This window comes from Cygnus olor, chromosome 15, assembly GCF_009769625.2.
Source record: "Cygnus olor isolate bCygOlo1 chromosome 15, bCygOlo1.pri.v2, whole genome shotgun sequence".
Classification (NCBI taxonomy): Eukaryota; Metazoa; Chordata; class Aves; order Anseriformes; family Anatidae; genus Cygnus; species Cygnus olor.
In genome coordinates, this window is record NC_049183.1 from 10,481,770 (window position 1) to 10,503,466 (window position 21,697).

Here is a 21,697-nt window from a genome sequence, read left to right on the forward strand (position 1 = left end):
ATGCTTGCGGCAGCGTATTTCTGATAGGACTTACTGCAAACAAAGAGGCATTATTTCAAATATCAGGCCCCAAATGGCATGCAGTACCTGGCTGCTGCTGCGGTACCAAAGAGACCAGAGGCCAGCCCTTCTCTCAATGCTGCCACCCTGATGAACCACCAGGCACGGCACCAGCACACTTAAACACAGCAGCAGCAGCTGGTGCCCAAAGGGTTATTTGCTGCAAAGTGCTACTCTTGAGGATGTGTCAAAAGGGATTTCATAAAAGGCGTATTCTTCTGATAAATTACTTTTATTTTTCAAAATCGTTTTAGTTTAAAGTCACTTTTCCTGTTTTTAATTAGCCATAACAATATTATCTTTTTAAATTAATCCATTTTCTAATCAACAGTTTCAAAAAGCAAATACTTAATATTCAAACATAAGTTACCTGTGTTCACTTAAAGCCAGTGTTTTACAGGAAAGTAGGTGAAACTTGACAGTGCAGGGAAAATGCAAAGGAACATTATAAAGCTTATGGTATGGAATTGTTTTGCTAGTTGGCCATGTAGACACTATTAAAGAAAAAAGCCTTTTTTGATATGCTGCAGAGAAAATACAATCCTAATAATTCTCTAAAAATACATGATAAAGTTATCTATTTGGACAAGATACTGTGCAAGTTACGCAAAACCTGTTTATGGTAATTAACGCAAAACGTTATTTATGGTATTTCCACAATGCATGTATAAAACAGAAATCTATAATCACATATTGGAAAGATCAACAGATTTTTTTTTAAACAGTAAAGCATCTTCCATCTTCATTCACATTTGGGTTTCGAAACAGTGCTTTCCTTGGCATTAAAATATCAAATATATTCTTTAAATACGTGCAAACATAAGCTTTACTTCTACAAATACAGTACTGAGACCACACCACACTGCTTATCGTATAAAAATAACTTCATATGTAGTCACACATACAGAGGGAAAATGATTGTAAACTGCTGCCCGGCGAGAAAAGGTGGTGCCTTCCTGAAGCTATTGGGAGAGAATGCTTTCTCAGCACTTCCACAGGCTGGATTTCAAATAATGATTTCAAACAATTTCACATCACAGTCTAACTAAGATAAGTAAAAGACAGGAAAAATGCTTTTCTGGGGGAAAAAAAAGTGGTTTCTTGCTGGAAGAAGGAATGAATCAATTGCTTGCTAAAAGCAAAATGCAGAGCCGCTCCTGAACCTGCATAAGTATATGGTGACAAACTCCACTGGTACCAGCACGGTTGTTTTGAATTCTTACCACTGTGAAGCCAGAATCTTATTTAAGACCTGCTCTTCTCTTTTATGCTACGAAAGTATAATTTGCAATTACCTGGTGCACAGTCTAACTCCTCGAGCATCTGGTCCCTTCCAACATCATAAGGTAGGTATCTGTATACCTTAGTGATTAGGGTTCCAGTTAAGATGGAGACTAAACATGATCTATTGCTGTTTGTCCTGACAATCTAGCATGAGACTTTGCCTCTCTAACCAAGACTGAATAGGACCATGCTCTCTACATAGTCTTGCTGAAACCAGTGATTCTTCTTAAGGTATTTGTTGAGTGCCAAGATAGCAAAAATTGGCCCTTACTGGTAACTGCATCCTAAGGTGAGTTGTACAGAATTTAATTTTACTGATTTGAGCAAGCGTAGCGTGACCAAACCTACAGGCTTATGTAAACAGGGCTCACATGGACAAAGTTACGTGCATGTATGGATGTTTGCAGTGCAAATCATGGAAATGCTTGTAATTCAGTTATATCGGTATCTCTGCTCAAATATGAATCTGAAGTGTAGCATGGAAGACAATGTGAATATGAGAAATGTAGGGACGAGAACTGTAATACAAAAATTAAATAAATGTAATGGTCATGTGCAAAGATTCACATTTGTATAGTTTTGTAGCAGCTATAGTAAAGGGTCAGAAATACATTGTGGCTATAATGCTTGCCTGTTTTGACAAAACTATTAGTTCTATTAAGTCACATTTTACACACGACACAGTCGAAGAAATCAGTATTAAAATTACCCCACTGTAAATTCCAGTTCAGTAAAACATAAGTAGCACAAAACTATCATGTTTTTCTCTCCAGGTCATGGACATTCACATGGACATTCAGTTTCTTTTTAAATTATATTTACTGCTGCTTGTTTGCAAAACGTAGACAGTGGCAACTTAACAATTAACTGCACTTCTGTCCAAGTCTTGTCTTTCACTGACCATCAGAGGGGTTTTGGAGGGTACCACTCTCCCTTTACTTTCATTCTCTTCCAAGTCCTTTGATACTGCAGAGTTTTCTTCAGAAGTGTCTTGCATAGCGACCCTACATGCTTCAGTTGCATTTCCTCTGACTGTAATGTGTTCCCATCCACCCTACAGAAAATTGATAAAGAAACATAAAAGGAGAAACATCACCCTGTAATTACAACACTTGATGTGATGCTTTATGTACACTACTACTTTTATATGGCTTATTCATATAGAAAATAATCCTGCTCTGGGCTCAGTCAGAAAAAAGGCTCCTTGTAAAACAAAACAAAAATGTGATTGCAAGTGTAACTCCCCAAAAAAGAATGTGCATGTTCACCTCGTCCTTTAAAATTCACATGCAGCACCCACCATTCACATTGCTGTTTCTTTTGAGCAGAGCACCTAGAATGGATGAGTATAAGGAAGGGCTCTCAGAGTATTCCCCCTGCCTCTGGGTTGGGCTGGGGGGCTCTGAGGCTCTGAGCCTGTGCAGAGATAGTGCTGGTGAGGGCTGACGCTCCCCTTTGGAGGCCCTGGGGAGAGGCTCCCAGACAGCTGGGCTGGGAGACCTCAGCCAGGGTCCCCTTGTATCCCCTGGGGTGCCAAGGTGCTAGTGGTTGCCCCCTCATGAGCTCCAGCTCCAAGGAAGCTGTCCTCCTGCCTGGCCACGGGCCCCACTGATCCCGACTGGGGGACTGCCCAGCCTCCTATAGAACCACTGCAGGTTTCCACCCATCTGCAAGGGACCAAAACATTGAAATAGCCTTTCTGAGAACACTGAGGGTAATACAGGGAGCAACAAGGAGGAATAATCATGTGCAGAGGAGGAAGGAATCCACTTTTTAAAAATGCTACTTACTTTTATTAATTTTTCCATTATAACTTTTAAATGACCTATTTAAAATGAATACTTATCAAACGTAAATAAATGACTTCCTAGCAATAATTGTACAAGCCATTATAGTTAACTTAAAAAAGGAATTAAAACTGGAGAACAAACGTCAGTTTCCTGCAGGTGTGTGCAAGCTTTAGAAAGCCTGCCAGCTTAGCAGGCTAGTGCTTTGCTTTCCGCATGGTGCCCATGGGCATTTGGTACCGGCTTTAAAGCAGCATAATGTCCTCCAGCACTTACCCCAATTCCGTAGTCCCATGAGAGGCCTTTGGGCTCCATTGGCTGAACGCCAGTGCGGTGGCACACTGTCCCACAGCTCAAACTGTGACTTCCTTGCACTTTGTCAGCTATCACCCAGACCTCAAAGAAAGCAAAAAGTGGCAATAAAATGCATTCCTCAGGCTGCTCTTCCCAGATGTGAAAATCCTGATTCGCTTTACCACATTAACAGACTAGTCTTGACTCTGGAGTAGGCCAAAACTGCTCTGAGTTAGTCAGAGGGACAACCAAACAGGTAACTAGATACCAGAGTTGTAGTGAAAACAGTGCCAGATAGTAAGACTCGGCAGGAAAGAGATTTTATATATATATAACAATTTTTAAAAATATATTAATAAGGCTTTTTAAGGCAAAGGACTGTCTGTATCACTATTGCATTGGTCTCATTTTTTTTGTCCTGCTGTTGGGATTCCAGCACTTAGATCATCATCTTGTGGAATAAATAAAGCTAAACAAAAAAAACATCCTGGAAAAAAAATTAATTACAAAAACATGTTAAGCATAATTTTTAGTAAACTAATACGATACCAGGAAACAATACACACCTGGTCCAGGGGCCCAACAGACATTTTGCGGATATTATTTGATACATAATCCCAAGTAGATCCTTGAGGGTAGCTTGGTGTGATACCTTGCCGGTACCAAAGGTTGCCTATAAAATAAATAGTCCTGGTTACAGCTCTGCATAAAGTGCTAGTAAACAATGTAAGAAATCAGTAGTTAATACTTTCTATGTTTTGTGGGCATGCATCACTGGGGGCATTGACTAATGTTTTACAGCAAGGGAAGATGAATGTCCTACTTTAGAATTTGTATTTCTGCAGTTACTCTTTATAACTTTCTGGAAAACAGCAGCTACACTGTTTTGAAAAATTTCTTGAGGAAAAAATATTTATATAAAGAACTATGCATTAGAGAAGTAAAACATGAGGTCAAGATAGTTGAAGGAGACTGGTGTTAAAGGCTTGTTTCTTTCACAAAACAATCCTTCACAATGTTTCTTGCGATGGTGGTGCTATTTCTAGCTTTCTCAACAGGAAAGTATTCTTCAGTTTTGTACATTCTAGGGTTTCAGACACAAAATCCTTTCACAGAATTCTCTTTGAGGTTCACCTGTTACTGTTTTTTTCTTGCAAAAACGGTATAGGCAATGGATTGTTGTTACCTATGGCACTACGTGTCTCTTTGAATACAAGAGTATTCTGTAAGAGCAGCAGTGCAAGCAGAAGGTTTGACTTGGACTCTCCTTTTAAAATCAATCTAATAAATACCGATGTAGTTTTTCTACCAATGATAAGTAATTTTTAAAAAATCCTCACCGTTCTTATCCAACACAAACACCGATGTTCGTCCTACTGAGACTTGTTTTAACTTTTGTTTTTGAGGTGAAGGAATATGGTACCAACAGTCACCTAAAAGTCAGAAATACTTGAGTAAAACACTGAGAAAACAGGATTATGTATGAGAATTCTGGGAAATATCTGCAGTGGAAATGCATACCTGTGCAAGAAAACTGTGAATGACATTACACTTGATGTATTTTTGCTAGCTTGTTTTTAGAGATGAACACTGTTTCTAAATCACCCAAGTGAAAAGCAAATTAACTGCTCTAATTAACATGATGCTGATTATTCATATCCCTTATTTTGTATAGCCTATTGGAAAGACCTCTACTAAAAATTGTCTTCTCTAGACATGGCACCGTAGTAGAGCTTACATCCTGTATAAGAGGAAGATTGTAACCAAAAATAGTACAAGTACTCACCTGCAGGTTTCTTTGGAGACACTGAGCCCCGGTAGAAGGCAGAACCATCTCTAGCAACAGCCCACACCTGGTAAAATGCTCCAATGGAGATGGAAATGAAGGGCTGATCTGTTCCCACGTGAAGCCAGGATGTTCCCTGACAAATTGTGGAAGAAATTGTGAAGCAATGGTTAAAAACTCCATGGGAAACCATGATAAAATTATTTTGATTATTACCAAATGGGGAAAACCCTAGGTAGTAAAAAAGACTCTGAGTAATAATTCTTTTTAGAAAAATAAAAAATTAGGATGACTGAACAGAAACAAGGTCTCTGATCCTCAAAGATACTTGGATATTTAACTCTTTGAAATTAATAGCTGTGTTGGACTATACCAGACCTTTTTCAGTTGAAATCACTGAAATTTAGGGACCTGCCTGTCTCTGAATGGTTGGGATCGAGATCTCTTTATTTCTCTTTCTTCTCTCCTCCTTTTTTCAAATAATATCTTTTTTGATTATATAGAGCAATAATCTCACAAAAATCAACAGACTGAAGTCTGTCTGGCTTCAGATTCCAGACACAGAATTCCATTTCTTGCTGTTGCACTGCCATACGGACCTGTGCTATTGTAACAGACTGAGTAGGAAGCAAAAAATTCATCCCTATAAATTTTCATCTTCTTGCAGTTTTTCTCCAAATTCCACTGAAAGTATATTTTCTTTCCAATTATAAATATGGCTTAAAATTAGTGAATATCAACCCTAATTTGTTGTTTTAGCACATGTATTTTATTAGGAAAGGTTCCTATTGAAGCTACTCAAACTATTTGTTCCTTTCTGTGTACCTTACTGGACATGTACTCATTATTTCTGTCCCAGTTCATAGAAAAGTCAGTAGGTACATCCAGGCCTACCTGCCTTTGAAATAAACAAAGTCAGTTCCAGGCTCTGAAAAGTCCATGGACAAACTCCTATTGCTATCAGTGGGCATTAGGTTAGGGCCATAGTTTAGAGAACTTCTATCCCTGGGCAGTTAAATGAATAGGATATACACATTATTGACGATGGAAAAAAAAAAATGGAACTAAGCTATCAGTGCAGAAAGTGGAAGTCAAGTACTTCAAGAGGAGATACAGAGGGGATAGATTAGAATAGAGTTGTTCAATTGGAAGAGACCTTCAAAGATCATACAGGGATGAGAGGCTACTGCAAATAATGTAGCACAAGCTAAAGCAGATTATGCAAGGGAAAGAATATTAAAAAAAAATGTGGGCAGAAAACTGTCACAGTTGATGGACAAGGACTTTAAAATCTGGGACATGAAAGGGAAAAAAATAAGGTACTTTGACAGAAGGCACTGCATGACTCTGTGTATGTACTTGCATAATTACATTAAACACATCAATAAGGCAGTAAAAATAAACAAGGAGCCTTACAGCTGGGTTTTGCTGTGTCACTCCAAGTCTGCAGAGCACGTCTCCTTTGTCACTGATTGCCCACAGTGCTACTGATTCTTCATCAACCGCATCTGAACTGGGAATTATGGAGATGTCCCACAGGGTAACAGGAGGCACTTCCAGCCATGGCCCGCTGGTGACTATCTTACATTTTCTGAAGCAAAAAAACCCCAGACCCATCAGAAGTATGTACTTTCTATAACTGAATTTGTTCCCTGGTCCATTGGTGACTTTAGTGTGAACAATCCTGAAGTCTTCATTAAATAGGTACAGTAAGAATTAGTTTGTTTTTTTTTTTTTTTAATTTGAAAGGGTTTTCAACAATCATTTTGCATCAGGTTTTGAATTCTGACATCTTACATCTGTTCTGATTTCACAAGTTGTTTTTTGTTGTTCTTTAGAAAAAAATATATAAAATCAAGGCCACCAAAGAAGGTTTTGCAGCTTTAATTTCTCTGCTTCCTAACTCTCTAAAACTCAGTGGGCAACAGATGAATCATGGATATTTGACCCCAGCTAGGAATCCCATTGTACTGAGAACTTCACACCCAATTCATTCCTTCCTCTGCCTTGGATAAGGGAATCACTTTACAATTTGTTTTTTGGTGGTGACTTAAAAAGCAAATGTAGTATCCTGAGGTAAGCAGAGAAAAGGCAGTTTTGAGTTAAGAGTTGGAGGTAGGTCATCCTGGAAATCAGTGTATTCTGGAGGGAATCTGCTGCAAAGCAGTGCTGTCTTAGGGAAACTATATTAGATTTTATCATCACAGCAGCTATTTCTGTGTGTAAAGAATGTCCTAAAAAACTTGGGGTATTCCTCTGTTCCCAAATCTGAAAAATAAGATCCAGCCCTGAGCTGTTCCTTACCTGTTTGCAATTTTAAATTGATAGTTAAAGTAGGAGGAAATGTTCAGGTTTAAGGGTATTTCTCAAGTTGCTTATTTTGATCAAATGGATGTTATTTGGTTGGTTGCACATCCTGGAACAACAACAGTTTGCTTCAGGACCTTAGTTAGAAGATACTATACAAAGGCCAAAATACTAGCTTTGCAGCCTCAGTATCAAATAGAACAATGCATAACTGTAAATTCACAGCAATTTCTTAGCATAGTTATTAGATAGCCTAGTACGGAAAGCATAGAAAAGCTGGAAAAACAGTAAATGCAGACTTTCACTGCTTAATGGAATATAATGGCAGTTCGCTATTTTCCTGGACCCATCTGAATATAGTGTACTTTGATTTAAATGGGTCTGGGATTATCTGTGGCCTACTGCATGGTATGTGGAATTCATATGTTAAAACAACTAATAGAGATGACATATTTCAGCTGTTACAAATGAACTAGTACATACTAATATACCTAGACTTTATTGTTCCTTGATTATTTACCGTAAGGAAAAACAGATACAGAGAATCACCAGCTGAGTTTGTCTACAGATCCCACAAAATCAATTAGGTTATCTACTGTAAAGGCTTCAGATAGAGCCAGAGTGCTAAAGATCCTGAGCTTATCCTGGAGGTGGGTTAGTTACTGCATGTTTCTTTATTACTGCTTTTGTTGATTGTGTGACAACCCTTCCCCTCAAGTAAAGGAGATGATAAGGCAGCAGCTAGCATCAAAGCTTGTGTTTATATCTTAGTTCCTCACCTTGCCCAGCGCCTCCGTCGGACAAAGTCTTTCATTGTCTTGTGGCCATGGTAGGACCTACCAAAACAAATGTAAATATGTGTTCACGAGGATATCAGAGCATCTCCAATTTCAGTGACAGCCTGAGAGCATCGTCTATGTATCTGCCCACCAGACACATCTGCTAACTTTAAAACACTTGGAACTTCTGTTTGCTAAGGTGACCTTCACCTTGCTGCCCTACCTCCCCAACCCATTTCAGTGTTAGTGTCCCCATACCATGAGAGAAATCAAGGCACGCTTGCCCCTGTCAAAGTATGGTTTATGTGCAAAACAGCAAATGAGGAAACAAGAACTTAAAAATGCCTCCTAGGATTTTAGGCAGAAAAAGGTATCTCCTTACGCTGGAAAGTCTGCTGCATACTGCCAGCCTTCCCGATCCGTTCCACCTGAAGTACTAAAATCAATGTACCAGTCGGATACCTATTGTCAGAAGGAAACAATAAGAAGCACAATCAATACCTACTGTATCATAATAATAACCTCTTTCAGTATTTCCCCTTCTACTTTTTGGAGTGCAATGACTTGCTAAAAACCTTCTAATACTTGCAATATAAATTCATACAGAGGTTCCCAAGTCTTTTTAATTAAGCTGAAGACAAAGCAATCTGAAGAGAAGTCTAAGTCCCACTAAACAACAACAAAACCCCCTCAATGCTTAATGTTCTTTTGACTATGGAAGTTTATTGCTATTGTATAAATAGGGAAACCAAGGTTAAATATAATGACAAACCCACAAAAAAAATCTAGGTCACTTGATCACAAGTTTTGTATCCTATTTAGCCTTACTTTAGTAGTAAAAAGACTTTTAAAACAAACTTTACCCAAGACCACTGTGGTGAAGGAGGCTTGGTATTGACTTTTGTACATTCCTGCAGGCCAGAGGCATCGCTCCACATGTATCTGTCCGTGGGAAGGCCTCTGCAGTGAGACAGTGCATAAGGAATGCAAGGTCATTTACAACAACATCATTCAAAAGGGGAGAAAGAAAAAAAAAAACTATTTCTAGCAGTTCCTATTTTCATAAATGAAAGTCTTCTGTCATTAAACTCTGTATATAGAAATATTATGTAAGTGAGGAGCATAGTGGGAAAGAATCTGAACAATTGCTTCCAGTCACACCAAACCTGACGACCATGTAAAAATTTTTCTCTAGAGTGATATTCCTCACTACTAAAAATTACAAGGTGAATCCTGAGTGTCCGTGACATAGACACCCATATATGTGAATGCTTTTCAGTACTTCCATTTAAATATATCATTCAAGTATTCAAATGTACAATGTATTTAGACCAAAATATACATGAACATATATGTAACCTAATAAGAACTTTCACTCTGTGGCCTTAATAAAAGGTATTGCAAGCAGGCACTCTTTGTGCACTCACAAAGCACAAATCTGTAATGCTTTACTACAAATGGAGTTTGAATGGATATTTATGATTCTAGGAAATTCAAAAATTCTGCACCTTCCATCTCAGGTTAACCATAAATGTTGGAGGAGACTGAAGACAGAATATCTGTAGTAATTATTCTGAAAAGCTAGAACAACCCTCTTAATGATTCATTTGACATCAGTAAAAAAGTACACTCAATAAACACAAATCAAGTAAATTAACCTGCTGCTGTATCCAGTGACTGGGTTCCACCGTTGGTTTTCATAGATGTAAACACATTTCACATCTGACTGTGTATAGATGTTATCAGCACTACTGGCCAGTCCTGGGAGAAATAAATCATTTGGATTATACTGAAGCTAAACCTTCTAGGCACTACATTTTAAATTCCATTAGCCACAATAATATTGTAAATTACCCTATTTCTTACTTCTAAGCTGACAATATAAGACTTCAATACCAAGTCCTTCCTGATGTGTGGCCCGTTCAGTGTATACCCCTGCATATGACAAAGGCTAAAGGAAGGACAGCTGAAATCACTTGAATAGCTGACCCAGTTGTGAAGATGAGAAAGAAACATGTACACCACAGGAGAACAGTCATCCCTACCTTGGATGAAGCCACCTCCATATCCACCAGTATAAACCCAAGCTGTGTGATCATATCCTATGCCCCACACTATGCCTTGGTTATTGCACTCTATCAGCCGAAGATGCCCTCCAACTTGACGCCAAAACCTGCCAGAAAAGGGACAGTATTTGACATTTACCCCATACTACATCCATCAGGAATCTATGCTTCCCCTGCCCCCTACAACTCTGTCATCCTACGGAAAGGCAACTTTATTTGTTTGCTCAACCTCTGTTCATTCAGTTAGTGAAGGCAGTTGCCAGTTGAAAGCATTCCCTCTGAACTGGAAAGGTTGCTGGAAGGAACCTGTCTGCCTTCACTGGGAATTTTCAGGCTTTGAAGTACTCTGCTTTCCTTCTATTTTATGGCTTACGTTTTGATTTCTTTTTTGAACTAGTTAGGACGATCTTGTTAGAATCTGTATATATTAGCAGCCATCAGCTGCCTCAGCTTTAACTTCGTCCTCATTTTTCTTAAAGGCAGGAATCACCTTTATCTGACAAAAAACAAGTTGTAACAGAAACTCTAAAGGAGATATTCCTGGACTGAAGTGACAGTAGAGAAATGAGACTTTCAGATTTCCTGACTCAGATAAAACTGAAAGCTCAAATTACATTACAATTACAGTGACTAGATTTACTTTTAGTGTAGGCCATCTCTTGATTTAGATCATTACTACATTAAGGATGCCATCATGAAAAATTTTCAAGTCATTTGTGATGGGATCTCAACCCAAATTTTTGAAATCACACGAATAGCTCCATCATCTGAGAACTAAAATACAATTTGGTGAATTTCTTCAGATGCACTCGTAAGCGTGAAGGCAGCCGTTAACCTTGTGACTGGCAGACATCTGCAGTGTGCTATACATTCCAACAGCCCATCGATGTCACCAACTTGACATGAAAGACAATCTGTGCCAAGGCACCCCATGCAGAAAGAACAGCTTCTGAAACCCCTTACATTTGATCACATGGCATCAGGTGTGGTCCTGCCTCCAGTTCAGGACTTGGCTCGCTAACGAAGATGTCTCCTTTACAAGTAACTGACCAAATGGCATGGTGAGAAGGAGGGCCTTGAATCCGTCTGCTTTCACAACAGGACATGTTCAGCAAAGACAGCTAAAAAACGAGAAGCAGAGAGCCAGAAGGTTACTTTTACAGCGAGAACAAAAATTTCCATATAGATGCCCCAGTACTACAAAATGAAGTTTTAGCCTTGCAGGTTCTTACAAGTCAGCAAAGTGAACTAGCATTTTTTTCTCAAAGGCACTGGAATGCAGTGTTTTAGAAATTATTAACAGAATAACTGGAATTAATGTGGTTTGTAGCATTTGACTTTTATGAGGTATCTTTCAGGTTTTCATTTGCTTTGGTGTGTGTACACAGGCCTGCCTGTATGTAAGATTCCCTACAACAGTGACAACAGTTCTTCTACCAATCCAGAGGAATAGACTCACTGAATTCAACTCCTAACTCATTTGTAGCCCAATCTATATCCAGAGGTAGGAAGGGAAGGAAAAGCAATGTTGGTTTTACTGTGGATAACTGTGGCTTCAGAACCAGTGCAAACTCTAGAGGAGACAGGAAGCCTTGGGTGCCCCTGACGGAGCTTGAAAAGAACTTCTAAAATACTTAATTTGTGAAGATAGCTAAGTAGCCTAGATACTGTAAACGTAACGCTCAGATTTCAGAGACTAGCTTTCATGTTTTATTTCAAAAATAGCCAGCTTGAAACGAAAATTTCACTGAATTACCCAGTCATTCATTTCTTGTTCTGTTGTGGCTGCTAGGCGGATTGGCCATCGCTGCTTCGTCCTTTCGGGTGTATACAGGGCAAAGGAGTGTTTGGCTTCATTCAGAACATCGACTATAATGGTGACTTCATTCAGGAATACATGAATATACTAAGACAAGAGAAAAAAAAAAAAAGTGACTAAGGTGAACTCAAGATATACCTTCCTCAGTGCCAGCATTTTTGCACTTCAAGACTATGAGCAAGGCATTGCTGCCAAGGGTAGCAAAGAATCAATTCTTGGTGCAGAAGGAATGCTGTTCCTTACGTGGGGCTCAGTATCCAGGCCTGCACTACCTCTGGTTCATGTTGCCCATATGCATCAACCCTATTTGTGAAGACCCTAGCCAGATAAGCTTGGTTCTTTCTTCATAGTCAGGAATGTTCTGAACTTCCAAAGGCAATCCTAGTTAGTGCAAAGCTGATGGTTTAAGCAATGTGGATGCTTGCTGACTGGGCATTTCTGACAGAGCATTTAACAGAGCTTAGAAAAGCTTGCAATTCGCTATTACCCTGGGCTACATTTGAATTGGTTCCCAAAACAACAGCTTATTTGTCTTCCATAAAAAACTTTTTTTCCTTCATAGGTTGTCTTTTGCCATACACAACAGTGTTGAGGGTCTTGAGCTGAACACACCTTTTTCTCCTCATGATACATGTAATAGATGAACAGGATGCTGTCGCGCATTCCGTCACTCCCAGTGAACTGCTCAAGTGCCACTCGCACATCCATCCATTTGTGAGGCTTCCAATTTCTCCACCATTGCAACATCCCAGTTTTAACCCAAACTGACTGTAATGCAAACACAAATTTTCAGAAGTAAGGAAACTGCATGACTCTTCTTTCTCCCAAACATTATTTCTTGTGACCACAAGAAATCTCTGCTGTAGGTCTGTAAGGTCTGTATCATATCAGTTACTTCTGACACAGAGTATACCAGTGTTCAGGAAGCTGAGAACAAAATGAAAACTGACAAAACTGGATAGAAAGGCACTGGAATGGCATGTGTACGTCAGTGTTAACATTTGACTTCTGCAAAGAATGCAATAGCACACAGATACTAATTAACTCTAGTGTGTTCCTTACTATAACACGATTTCTGTTCCAATTTTGAAAGATTTTGACATAACCTTTTAAACTGAATCAAAGCCCCAGACTCCAAGTGTTTTTAATTAAGTGAATTGCAGACTTGGCAATTGGCATTTGGTAATTAGCCATGAAGGGACCAAAACCATGAATGAATCTGAAAAGAGACCAGGAGCTGATATTTAAGTGCTGTTACTGATATTATCATCACTGATTTATTTATGCAAGTTATGTTAATCACCTAACGCTCACGGAGAGGAAAGGTTCACCTATGTGAGTCACCGTTTCAATTAAGGAGCCTCATCCTGTGGTGGAATAATTCTTACAATGTTCCACTGTTGAAAACGTTTCTCTGAATTTGAGTTTCAGTATATGAAATAATGGCTGACCAGTGCTTCAGTTGCTCCTACACAAAACTATCAGCTAACATTTTTAGATGAAGATTGCTACTGCATATTTAATAAGCCACTAGTTTCCCACAAGGAGCCCAGACAGTGATACTCCTGGAAAGCTGTCACAGACAGAAATAAGGAAGAGAATAAAAAGCTGACAGCTAAGTCCAGATGAGTACATCAGAATTGTACCACTGATGCCTAGTACTGACAGATCTAAGTGCTCACAAGACATAAGTAGGTATCCTCGCTGCTTACCTGCTCAACAGCCTGTTCGTAGTGCCTGAAATTCTCCAGCTCCCGCTTTGTCCTTTCACTGAGCTGCTGAAAAATTTGCTTTCTCCATGCTGCTGTCTGTGCTGGAGTGATAGACAGAGAAAGAGACTGCACGGAGGACGACAAACCTACAAGAGAAGCAAAACCAACACATTTCAGTGAGCTTTGAATACAGTCCTGTGGAAAAGTATCATGATACTGCTTTGAACACTGGACTGAATCAACCCAGTCTAACAAATTTTGCTAATTAACACTTTGAAATCAGTGTATTAAAGCCGAGCTTTGTAAATAATGCATAGGAATAGAACTGCTACATGATTATATTGAATCTTTCAATGCTGTAACTTTATACAAATGGGACTTCTGTCACTGAACTGCAAGATAATTAGGTAATACAATGCATTAAGAGTTATGCTGTTAGTAAGTACTAGGATGCCACAGTTCATGGTTTATTTTTAAGATATGGCTATACTCCACTGTCTTTCAAAAATGTAAATTCCAGCCTCATCCAGGTATCAGTGGGGCTCACATCCACACTGCCCCTCAGCAACTTCAATCTTACCCTTACCTCAGCAGGAATGGTAGTAGCAAGGCGGTATTTGTGGCATTGGCATCTCTCAAGAGAGCCTTTTTCACTGCTTCTAGTTACTGTTCAGTGGTATTATGGGCTTAGCCTGAAGTTGCAGTTTCAGTGCCATTAAAAAAAAAAAGATGCAGTTCCAGCACACTGATTATTTTATAAAATTCTTACAGAAACTCCTTTATCACCTTTACACTTACATATCTCAATCCCAAAGTGCTTTACAGTTAAATACATGCAGCACTATGCTCAGACATGGAGTGTAACAACAAATTGCAGGAAGAGCAGTAACCAGAAGTTTTGTGCCAAGGTTTTATTTAAAAAAAAAAAACACAACATTTTTTTTAAGAATATTGACTAATTGAAATTGGAAAATAAAGTCTTCTGTGGTGCTTGGACTGTACCTGAGGAGACAGTGAACCATTTCAGTGGGCTGTGCAAATCCACAAGGCAGCCTCCCCCAGACACCCAGGCCCACAGCGGGTGCTCATCGGCTCCGTACTGCTCCTCAGCTCCCACCGAGAACATGCCAAGGGAAGACAGGCTGGATGTTTCTGCAAAGGTGCTGACAGAGAGGACTGGATGCTTTTGGGCCTCCTTTAAGTCAATGTTTGTCCACTGCAGTTCTGCAGAAGGATTTGGGTTTGTAGACTTATGGCTTTCAAGATTAGATTTCTTATGACCAGTCGAAGCAACATTGGCTTCTCCTTGATCAGAGTCCAGAGGATCCACAGTCAAATTTGCACATATTTCTGCTGTCTGGTTGCCTGTGCTGCTACCACTGTCGCTGGCTGCAGCTCCCGTCGGGGGAGTGTTGGCAAGGTACGTGGGGATGCTTGGAAGATCTGTGTCAGAGGAAGTGTCTGCATCACCGGGAATGATTGCGTTTGTTTGGTTCTGAATATCATCAGTAAAGAAACAGCCAGCACTGAAGGACAAATAGATAATTCATTAACTGTAATTCAAAACATAATAAATTAACACAGGCCTGAGACCACAGACATACAGAAATTGACGGAGTGTTGCAGCTTTAGGAGAGAAGCAGCAGACTTCTCATTAAAGGTCAAAATCGATCATTAAGAAAGAAGAGCCCAATACGGATCTAAGAGGAGATTTAATTGATCTTTGTAAAAATCAGGGGTGTTGGCTATCAACAATTCCAAGAAAAGCATTGAAGCAACATCCCATTTTTGGGATATGAAATAATAAATAGGATTTTTTTTAAAGCCCATTATTAACTCTGTGCTTTTTGTCTTAGTTAGAGAGGTCTCCTACTCAGAGCACTCTGACTTGAGTAGCTTCTGCAGCATGCCAGCTGCACTGTCATGTCTTGCACAGCCAACAGCAAGCAGTCAGCAGGGAGTTACTGATCTAATCTCTCAGGAAAGAAATGTACAGTGACGCTCTAGAGAAGCATAATCGCTAAGTGAAGCTGACACTTCTTCATGTTACTTCACAGGTAACATTTTATCTTTTTAGAGACCAGCTCCAGATAGGGATAATAAAGGCCAGAAAAACACACTGTACTGGAAGCATCCAGTGAATTCCAAAGTAGGAGCATCAGCTTCTGACTGCATCAGCTGCTGCTTATTGTTAATTTTAATGGCAAAAAAGCAAATGCTTTTTGGCATGCTTAATGGTTAGAGATGCCTTCCCTGCTCTTCCCTGTCTGTACCATTTGAACGTACAGAATGTACAGAAATATGTCCTAGCATTGAAACTCCTGGCATACAGAGTCTCGAGCAGGTATTTTACTACGCACCTGAGCAGACTTGTTGAGCTCCCAGTCTGAGACCTGTCACTCTCTCGGCCACATACAATTGCCTTCCACGTCTTCCCACTGAGCTCACTTGGCGTCACACCTTGGCGAAAATAGATTGCTCTGTCATCACAGCCAATTCCCCAGACCTAGGGAAGAAAAGGGCTTGGTGAAGGAAATGGCACGGAATGCAGGCAAAGAGCATCTACAAAGAGGTGCAGTGGTGGAAAATTCAGTGCAAAAACCTGCTGGACTCAGCATTTTCCCTTTCTGTTCTTTACTGCTGATACTGTAGATGCAATATGAAATTCAGTACCATCAAAAGAAGACTGAACCTGAATGTGTCACATGAGAGACAGGCTGACTGTTGTATTCTGGTGAGGAACGCAGCCACGCATTCCTTCCTAGCAGTTCAAGCACATGGACCTCTTGTTCAGCCGTCCATATTGACACTGCTGACAGTTCACACGTGAATACTATCTGCACAAAGAGGAACACAAATAGCCTCACAACTGGTATACAGGTATCTTACCTGATTATTTAAGCCTACGTTTACCATCATCATGTCTCCAACCATTTCAATCCAGCTTGTTCCACAAGGATTATGTGAATTCACACCTCTTCTAAACCATACCTACAACAACAAAAGTCTGAAGTTTGCATCTTCTGTACACTCAGGTGGACAGCTAGAATTTAATTTCTTTAGTGGATTAGTCTTAATCTCCAATACTGACTACTGCATTGCCTTGAGAAGTCACTTACCTCCATGTTTGTTTGTTTTAATCAGGTGAAGATAAATAATTCTTTTAATAGTAACCAGACAACGTGTCTTTGTGATCAACTAAAGCCAGAAGAGCCCACAAGGACACATCATGTTATGACTTTCTGTGACAGTTAGTTTCTCAGCCATTGGGAAAATATTTGCTATTACATGTCAACTGTAGGCTATTTTTGGTGACTCTAAATCAACTTCCAAACAATGTTCCTGTGAAGCTGAGCTGACAGAGAGAACTGACAAAGGGATTTTTTTCACTGGTACTGCTCTTTAAATTGTCTCCTCTTAGATTAGTTTTTACCAATGAGAAAGTGTCTGTGGGCTGGGTACCTGGAAAATTTTCCAGTTATGCTTCTATATTTAGGATATGGTCTTATAATGACAAGTAGCTACTTTAGAACTTGTTGGTTGAAACATGTAACAGACTGTGTACTTGACTACCTTTGGCAAACCTGAAGAAAAACCTACTAGCTTATTTACATTTATTATAGTGGTTTTAGGGGCAGATGGAGCAGGCTGGACAATCAGTTGCCATGGCTCAGCTGACAAGCGGTAACTCATTAAACCAGTGTAACTCAATTACTTAAAACAGCTTAAACTGTTTGAATTACTTAAAACACATACGCTTATCCCAAAATAAATGCCCAAAGGGAGAGCTACACCAATGATGTAACTACTTTGATTTAAATCACTTCCTGTGCTTCACTCTTACACTCTTCCTCATGTAAAGGAGCCCATAAGCCACACAGCCTATGAGGAATCTCATTCATATTATCCACCTCATTCTTAAATTGTCTGTGATGTCAAAGTAAGAATCTTGAACTGTTACAATGTCTTAGTGTTTGAAATCAAACACATTTTCTTCCCAAACAGAATTAATCTCTGGTTTTGGATTCGATATGAAGGGATTCATTGAAGGGAATATTGAAGTTGCACACAAGTATGTGTATCACAAACCACAGTGTATTTCTGTAACAACAGGGCTACTGGAATTGCCCAAACCATGCTTATAGAGAGTCCAAATCAATGATATTTCCTATGAAAGTTACATGCCCATTTCAGAAAGGCAGATAAAAAAGGGAGAAAAAACAGAACCAGAGCATAACACCTCTTACCTTCCGATCTTTTGTAACACACCACACCACATCAACACCCACAGAGACATGCATAATCCCATTTTCAGAGTTTGGGGACTCCACAGTACTCCAGGAAATTCCTGCAAGAAACAAAGCCCGGAAGCCGTTGCAGGTTATTTTCTTATGCAACATTACAAAAATCAAGGAGGTTTCATACTAGATGTAGCAACACTTCACCTTGAGGGTTATTCCTATCAATTCCTTCTCTCACAATAGCTTGCCCTTCCCAAAGAGTTGCCCAGAGGAGGTCATACGGTCCACAGCTGATCTGTACAACTTCACCAGGAGTGGTGATTAAGGACCACATGGAACCTTCTGGATTGTGATGGCAAACGTTTTCTCTGTACCACACCTAGACAAGTTTAAAAAAACAAAACAAAACTTAGAAAAATACTACTACAACAATGAAGCTATTCAGAGAAGCATGATGACATCCTGATGAAAGAACAGTCCTCCTTTAACAACAGTTGTTTTTTTTAATACAGTGTTTGCACTGGCTGTTAGAAGTATTTTTTTGATGCCAATTATGCTGTTGAAGACTATTTCCTTATGTACTAAGGGAGGAGGTGTTTTTACAGATTAGCTTTTATCATGGACCTGAATCTGGATTGGGCACGTGACCTGTTGCTACAAGTTCTGTGTATATTTCAACAATAAAAAAAAAACAAAAAAACCTTTGTTATATCTCAAGGCATGTTAAAAAAAAAAAAAAAACAAAAAAAAACACAAAACAAGAATGAACAAATACACAACATGAAAATGTTCCTGTTAGATGAGAGCCCAACCTCACTTTCACTGAACAGAGCTTGCCACAACATGGGTAAAAATTCCATTCTCTGCGCAGCCTGCAGTGACATCCCATCCATCTGCCAGTCGTGCTCAGACTGCCTGCATGATTTTTTTGACTCCAGTCAAAACAGGAAGGTCAAAGAAAGCATCCTGTGGTGGTCATACAGGTGCTCCAAAAGACGACTGCTGAGTGCTAAATCATCAGTTTTAGAAATACATTCTTCCTCTAGGGACTTTTACTTTGAGAAATGAAAGCATTTTATAATGTCAGTCAAGTAAGCCTGTAGAGTGGGATGCAAGTCAGTTATTACGGGGAAGCCTGAGGCACAGGGAATTTCATTTTAAACAATTTAACCAAGATTGCTTGCCTCCCCAGGCAGTGTCAAGTGTGAGTGCAATCTCAGGCTACCTGTTACAATTACTACATTCTTCCTTGTGAGACCACAAGTTAGAAATTGTCTAGAGACAAAGGAAGGCTACTCAGATGCATGCTCTAACAATGAAGGAAGGAAAGCAAGAAGCTATCTCTACAATACTGAGCAGAAAATGAGAAGCATTACAATGGGCCTAAAACCAGAAACAAAACAACAACAACAAAAGAAAGATGTATAGTTTTCAAAGGAGAATAAATTCAAAACATTCCACAGTTGGGTTCTGTGTTGCCAAGTCTGGAGACTCAAACAGTAACCTCAAATCTCTCGATCCTAGAGAATTTTAGTAAGGAGCAGGCCTGCCTGCACAAGCAGTGTAGTTCCTCACCAACATAAGATGATAACAAACATGCTTTGCTTTAAAAGTACTTAACTCCTTTTCAGTAGTAATTTATATTAGAAAATGTATGGAATGTGCACATACCCTTCCTTGCAAAGAAACCGCCCACACTGATAAACGGCCAAGAGGCTCATCAGTGATTTCCCATCCTCCAATTGAGATGTCATTGAAAGGGTCTGGCAACTGATCCGGATCATCCCGTGATACAATCTGGAGCAAAGAGAGGGAAGACTTAGAACAGAAGAGATGCTGCAAATGGATAGGCCATTTTGCCGATGGCTTAACTTGCTTTTTGCAGGTTGGTTTCAGTATCGCTTCCCAAAGAGGCTAAGCATGGAGCTTCTTTCTCTCATTGAAGGCTGCTATTTACAGAGGGCGGAGAAACACTGCTGAAGCAGCACAAAAAAGTCTTTGTTTCAGCCCCAAACTAAAGGAAAGTTTTGCTCACAGAACATTCCAAACAGATGTTCTTTGAGTTGGAAAGCCAGAACATCTCAATTTTTGCACATTCTCAGAATGGAGCACCATTTATTAAATAACAGTTATTTATTCAGATAAAGGACACAGCTGGTTAGAAGATGCTAAACAGGTGCCATCTCAAAAGAGAATGCTTTGTCAATAACCAAAGGAACTTCAATAGTTAGTGTGAAATTTACAGAGGATTTGAACATCTATCTCCAACTGCATTAACATGAGATTTGGTACCTTATTACCACAAGTTTCTAAGAAAAATCCCAGCTTTCCATTTATGCTTGCAAGAATTACAAGGTTGGAAGTCAAGGAATAAAAGTCCAACCTCCAGAGCAGCAATAATCAACTATAAGTGCAGGGAAATTAATTTTTATTTCAGAAAAGAAAGAACAAAAACAGTTTAGTTAATGTTAAAAAGATATCCAGAACCTTTGCCCAAATATCCCGTGATTTGTATCTCCTGTATCTGATCCATCTCCTGCGTCTCACACAAGAATTCCACTTCTTATCCTTTGTGTAGGTGCTGGGGAAGTCTATGGCGTAAGTCCAGCCCTGCAAACAGAGGTTTTCTTTTGTGAAAAACTGGACCAAGGAAAAGCTTGAAATCTTAACTCAGAACGATTCTGCACAAGAGTCATTCCTACAGACAGTACAGGTTACTGTGAATGTCTTAACAGCCTGATTAACAGACAAGCTAATTCTGTGAATGATTTATGAATCATGTCCTAATTCCTCTGCATGATATATACAGAACAAACAAGATACAGTAAAGCACTTTGCTTTCTTCATAGTAAGTTTTTAAATAGCAGCAATACAAAGTTGGCAGCATTTCTTGGCCTGATCCAAAGAGAAAAAACAACAACTCCTATGGACTTCAAAAGCTTTCAAACAGATCCTTCCTTGTGTTGTATTATAGCTGAGCTATTTCCCAAAAAAAAAGTAGCTATGGGAAGTTAAGAGGTACCTTTTATTTTTATAGACCTTTTGCCATTTTATAAAAGTGCCTTTTATTTTACAGACTAAGGATTCCCAGAATAGATCTCTTTTTGGTATTGTTCACCTACCCCTTTCTCTGTTGGTTCCCCTCCAATATTTTCATCCACATACCAGTCAGACTCCCACTCCCAGTGTGGTGAAGGCAGTGTGAAACTATCAAGCTGCTGATGTTTTAGCCCGCTCACATCACTCCACTGCCAGCGGTCACTGGGCAATAATTTCTCACAAAAGCCACCAACTGGATTCCAGCGCTGCCAGAAATAATAAAAAAAATGTTTTATTTGAAATCACATCACCTCATTGGACATCTACAGAGCACTAGTGAGTCATAAATTATACCTTTTTTTTTTCTGCAGTAGAAGAGGAATAATTCTTGGGGTGAATAAGCAAGTGGTCATGCTGTAGATCCCAGCTAATATGGTCTTTGGAAGAAGCTGTTTTAAAGTATCAAAGAAGGACTGACTGCAGAGCTAGTCCCAACCAAGTAAATTTCAACTACAAAAATAGG

General features: G+C 39.4%; 1 protein-coding gene across 6 annotated transcripts in view; it reads right to left on the reverse strand.

Annotated features, from left to right (window-relative positions):
• Positions 1-295: 295 nt before the first annotated feature.
• TECPR1 (tectonin beta-propeller repeat containing 1) overlaps positions 296-21,697 on the reverse strand; it is a 28,744-nt gene continuing 7,342 nt past the window's right edge. For 4 of the 6 annotated variants that reach the window (XM_040575265.1, XM_040575263.1, XM_040575262.1 and 1 more), the window contains 23 exons: positions 21,258-21,440; positions 20,623-20,745; positions 19,807-19,932; positions 18,340-18,514; positions 18,142-18,242; positions 16,784-16,885; positions 16,255-16,400; positions 14,897-15,420; positions 13,895-14,040; positions 12,795-12,950; positions 12,120-12,269; positions 11,327-11,484; positions 10,343-10,470; positions 9,956-10,058; positions 9,161-9,257; positions 8,680-8,759; positions 8,298-8,354; positions 6,628-6,802; positions 5,212-5,347; positions 4,766-4,858; positions 3,992-4,098; positions 3,408-3,527; positions 296-2,398 (listed from right to left, as the gene is read on the reverse strand). In XM_040575265.1, the coding sequence (XP_040431199.1) occupies positions 2,201-2,398; positions 3,408-3,527; positions 3,992-4,098; positions 4,766-4,858; positions 5,212-5,347; positions 6,628-6,802; positions 8,298-8,354; positions 8,680-8,759; positions 9,161-9,257; positions 9,956-10,058; positions 10,343-10,470; positions 11,327-11,484; positions 12,120-12,269; positions 12,795-12,950; positions 13,895-14,040; positions 14,897-15,420; positions 16,255-16,400; positions 16,784-16,885; positions 18,142-18,242; positions 18,340-18,514; positions 19,807-19,932; positions 20,623-20,745; positions 21,258-21,440 (3,384 nt within the window). In that variant the 3' untranslated portion in view covers positions 296-2,200. Of the gene's footprint in view, positions 2,399-3,407; positions 3,528-3,991; positions 4,099-4,765; positions 4,859-5,211; positions 5,348-6,627; positions 6,803-8,297; positions 8,355-8,679; positions 8,760-9,160; positions 9,258-9,955; positions 10,059-10,342; positions 10,471-11,326; positions 11,485-12,119; positions 12,270-12,794; positions 12,951-13,894; positions 14,041-14,896; positions 15,421-16,254; positions 16,401-16,783; positions 16,886-18,141; positions 18,243-18,339; positions 18,515-19,806; positions 19,933-20,622; positions 20,746-21,257; positions 21,441-21,697 lie in introns of those variants that run through there. The other 2 variants (XM_040575267.1, XR_005824725.1) reach the window with 2 other exon arrangements.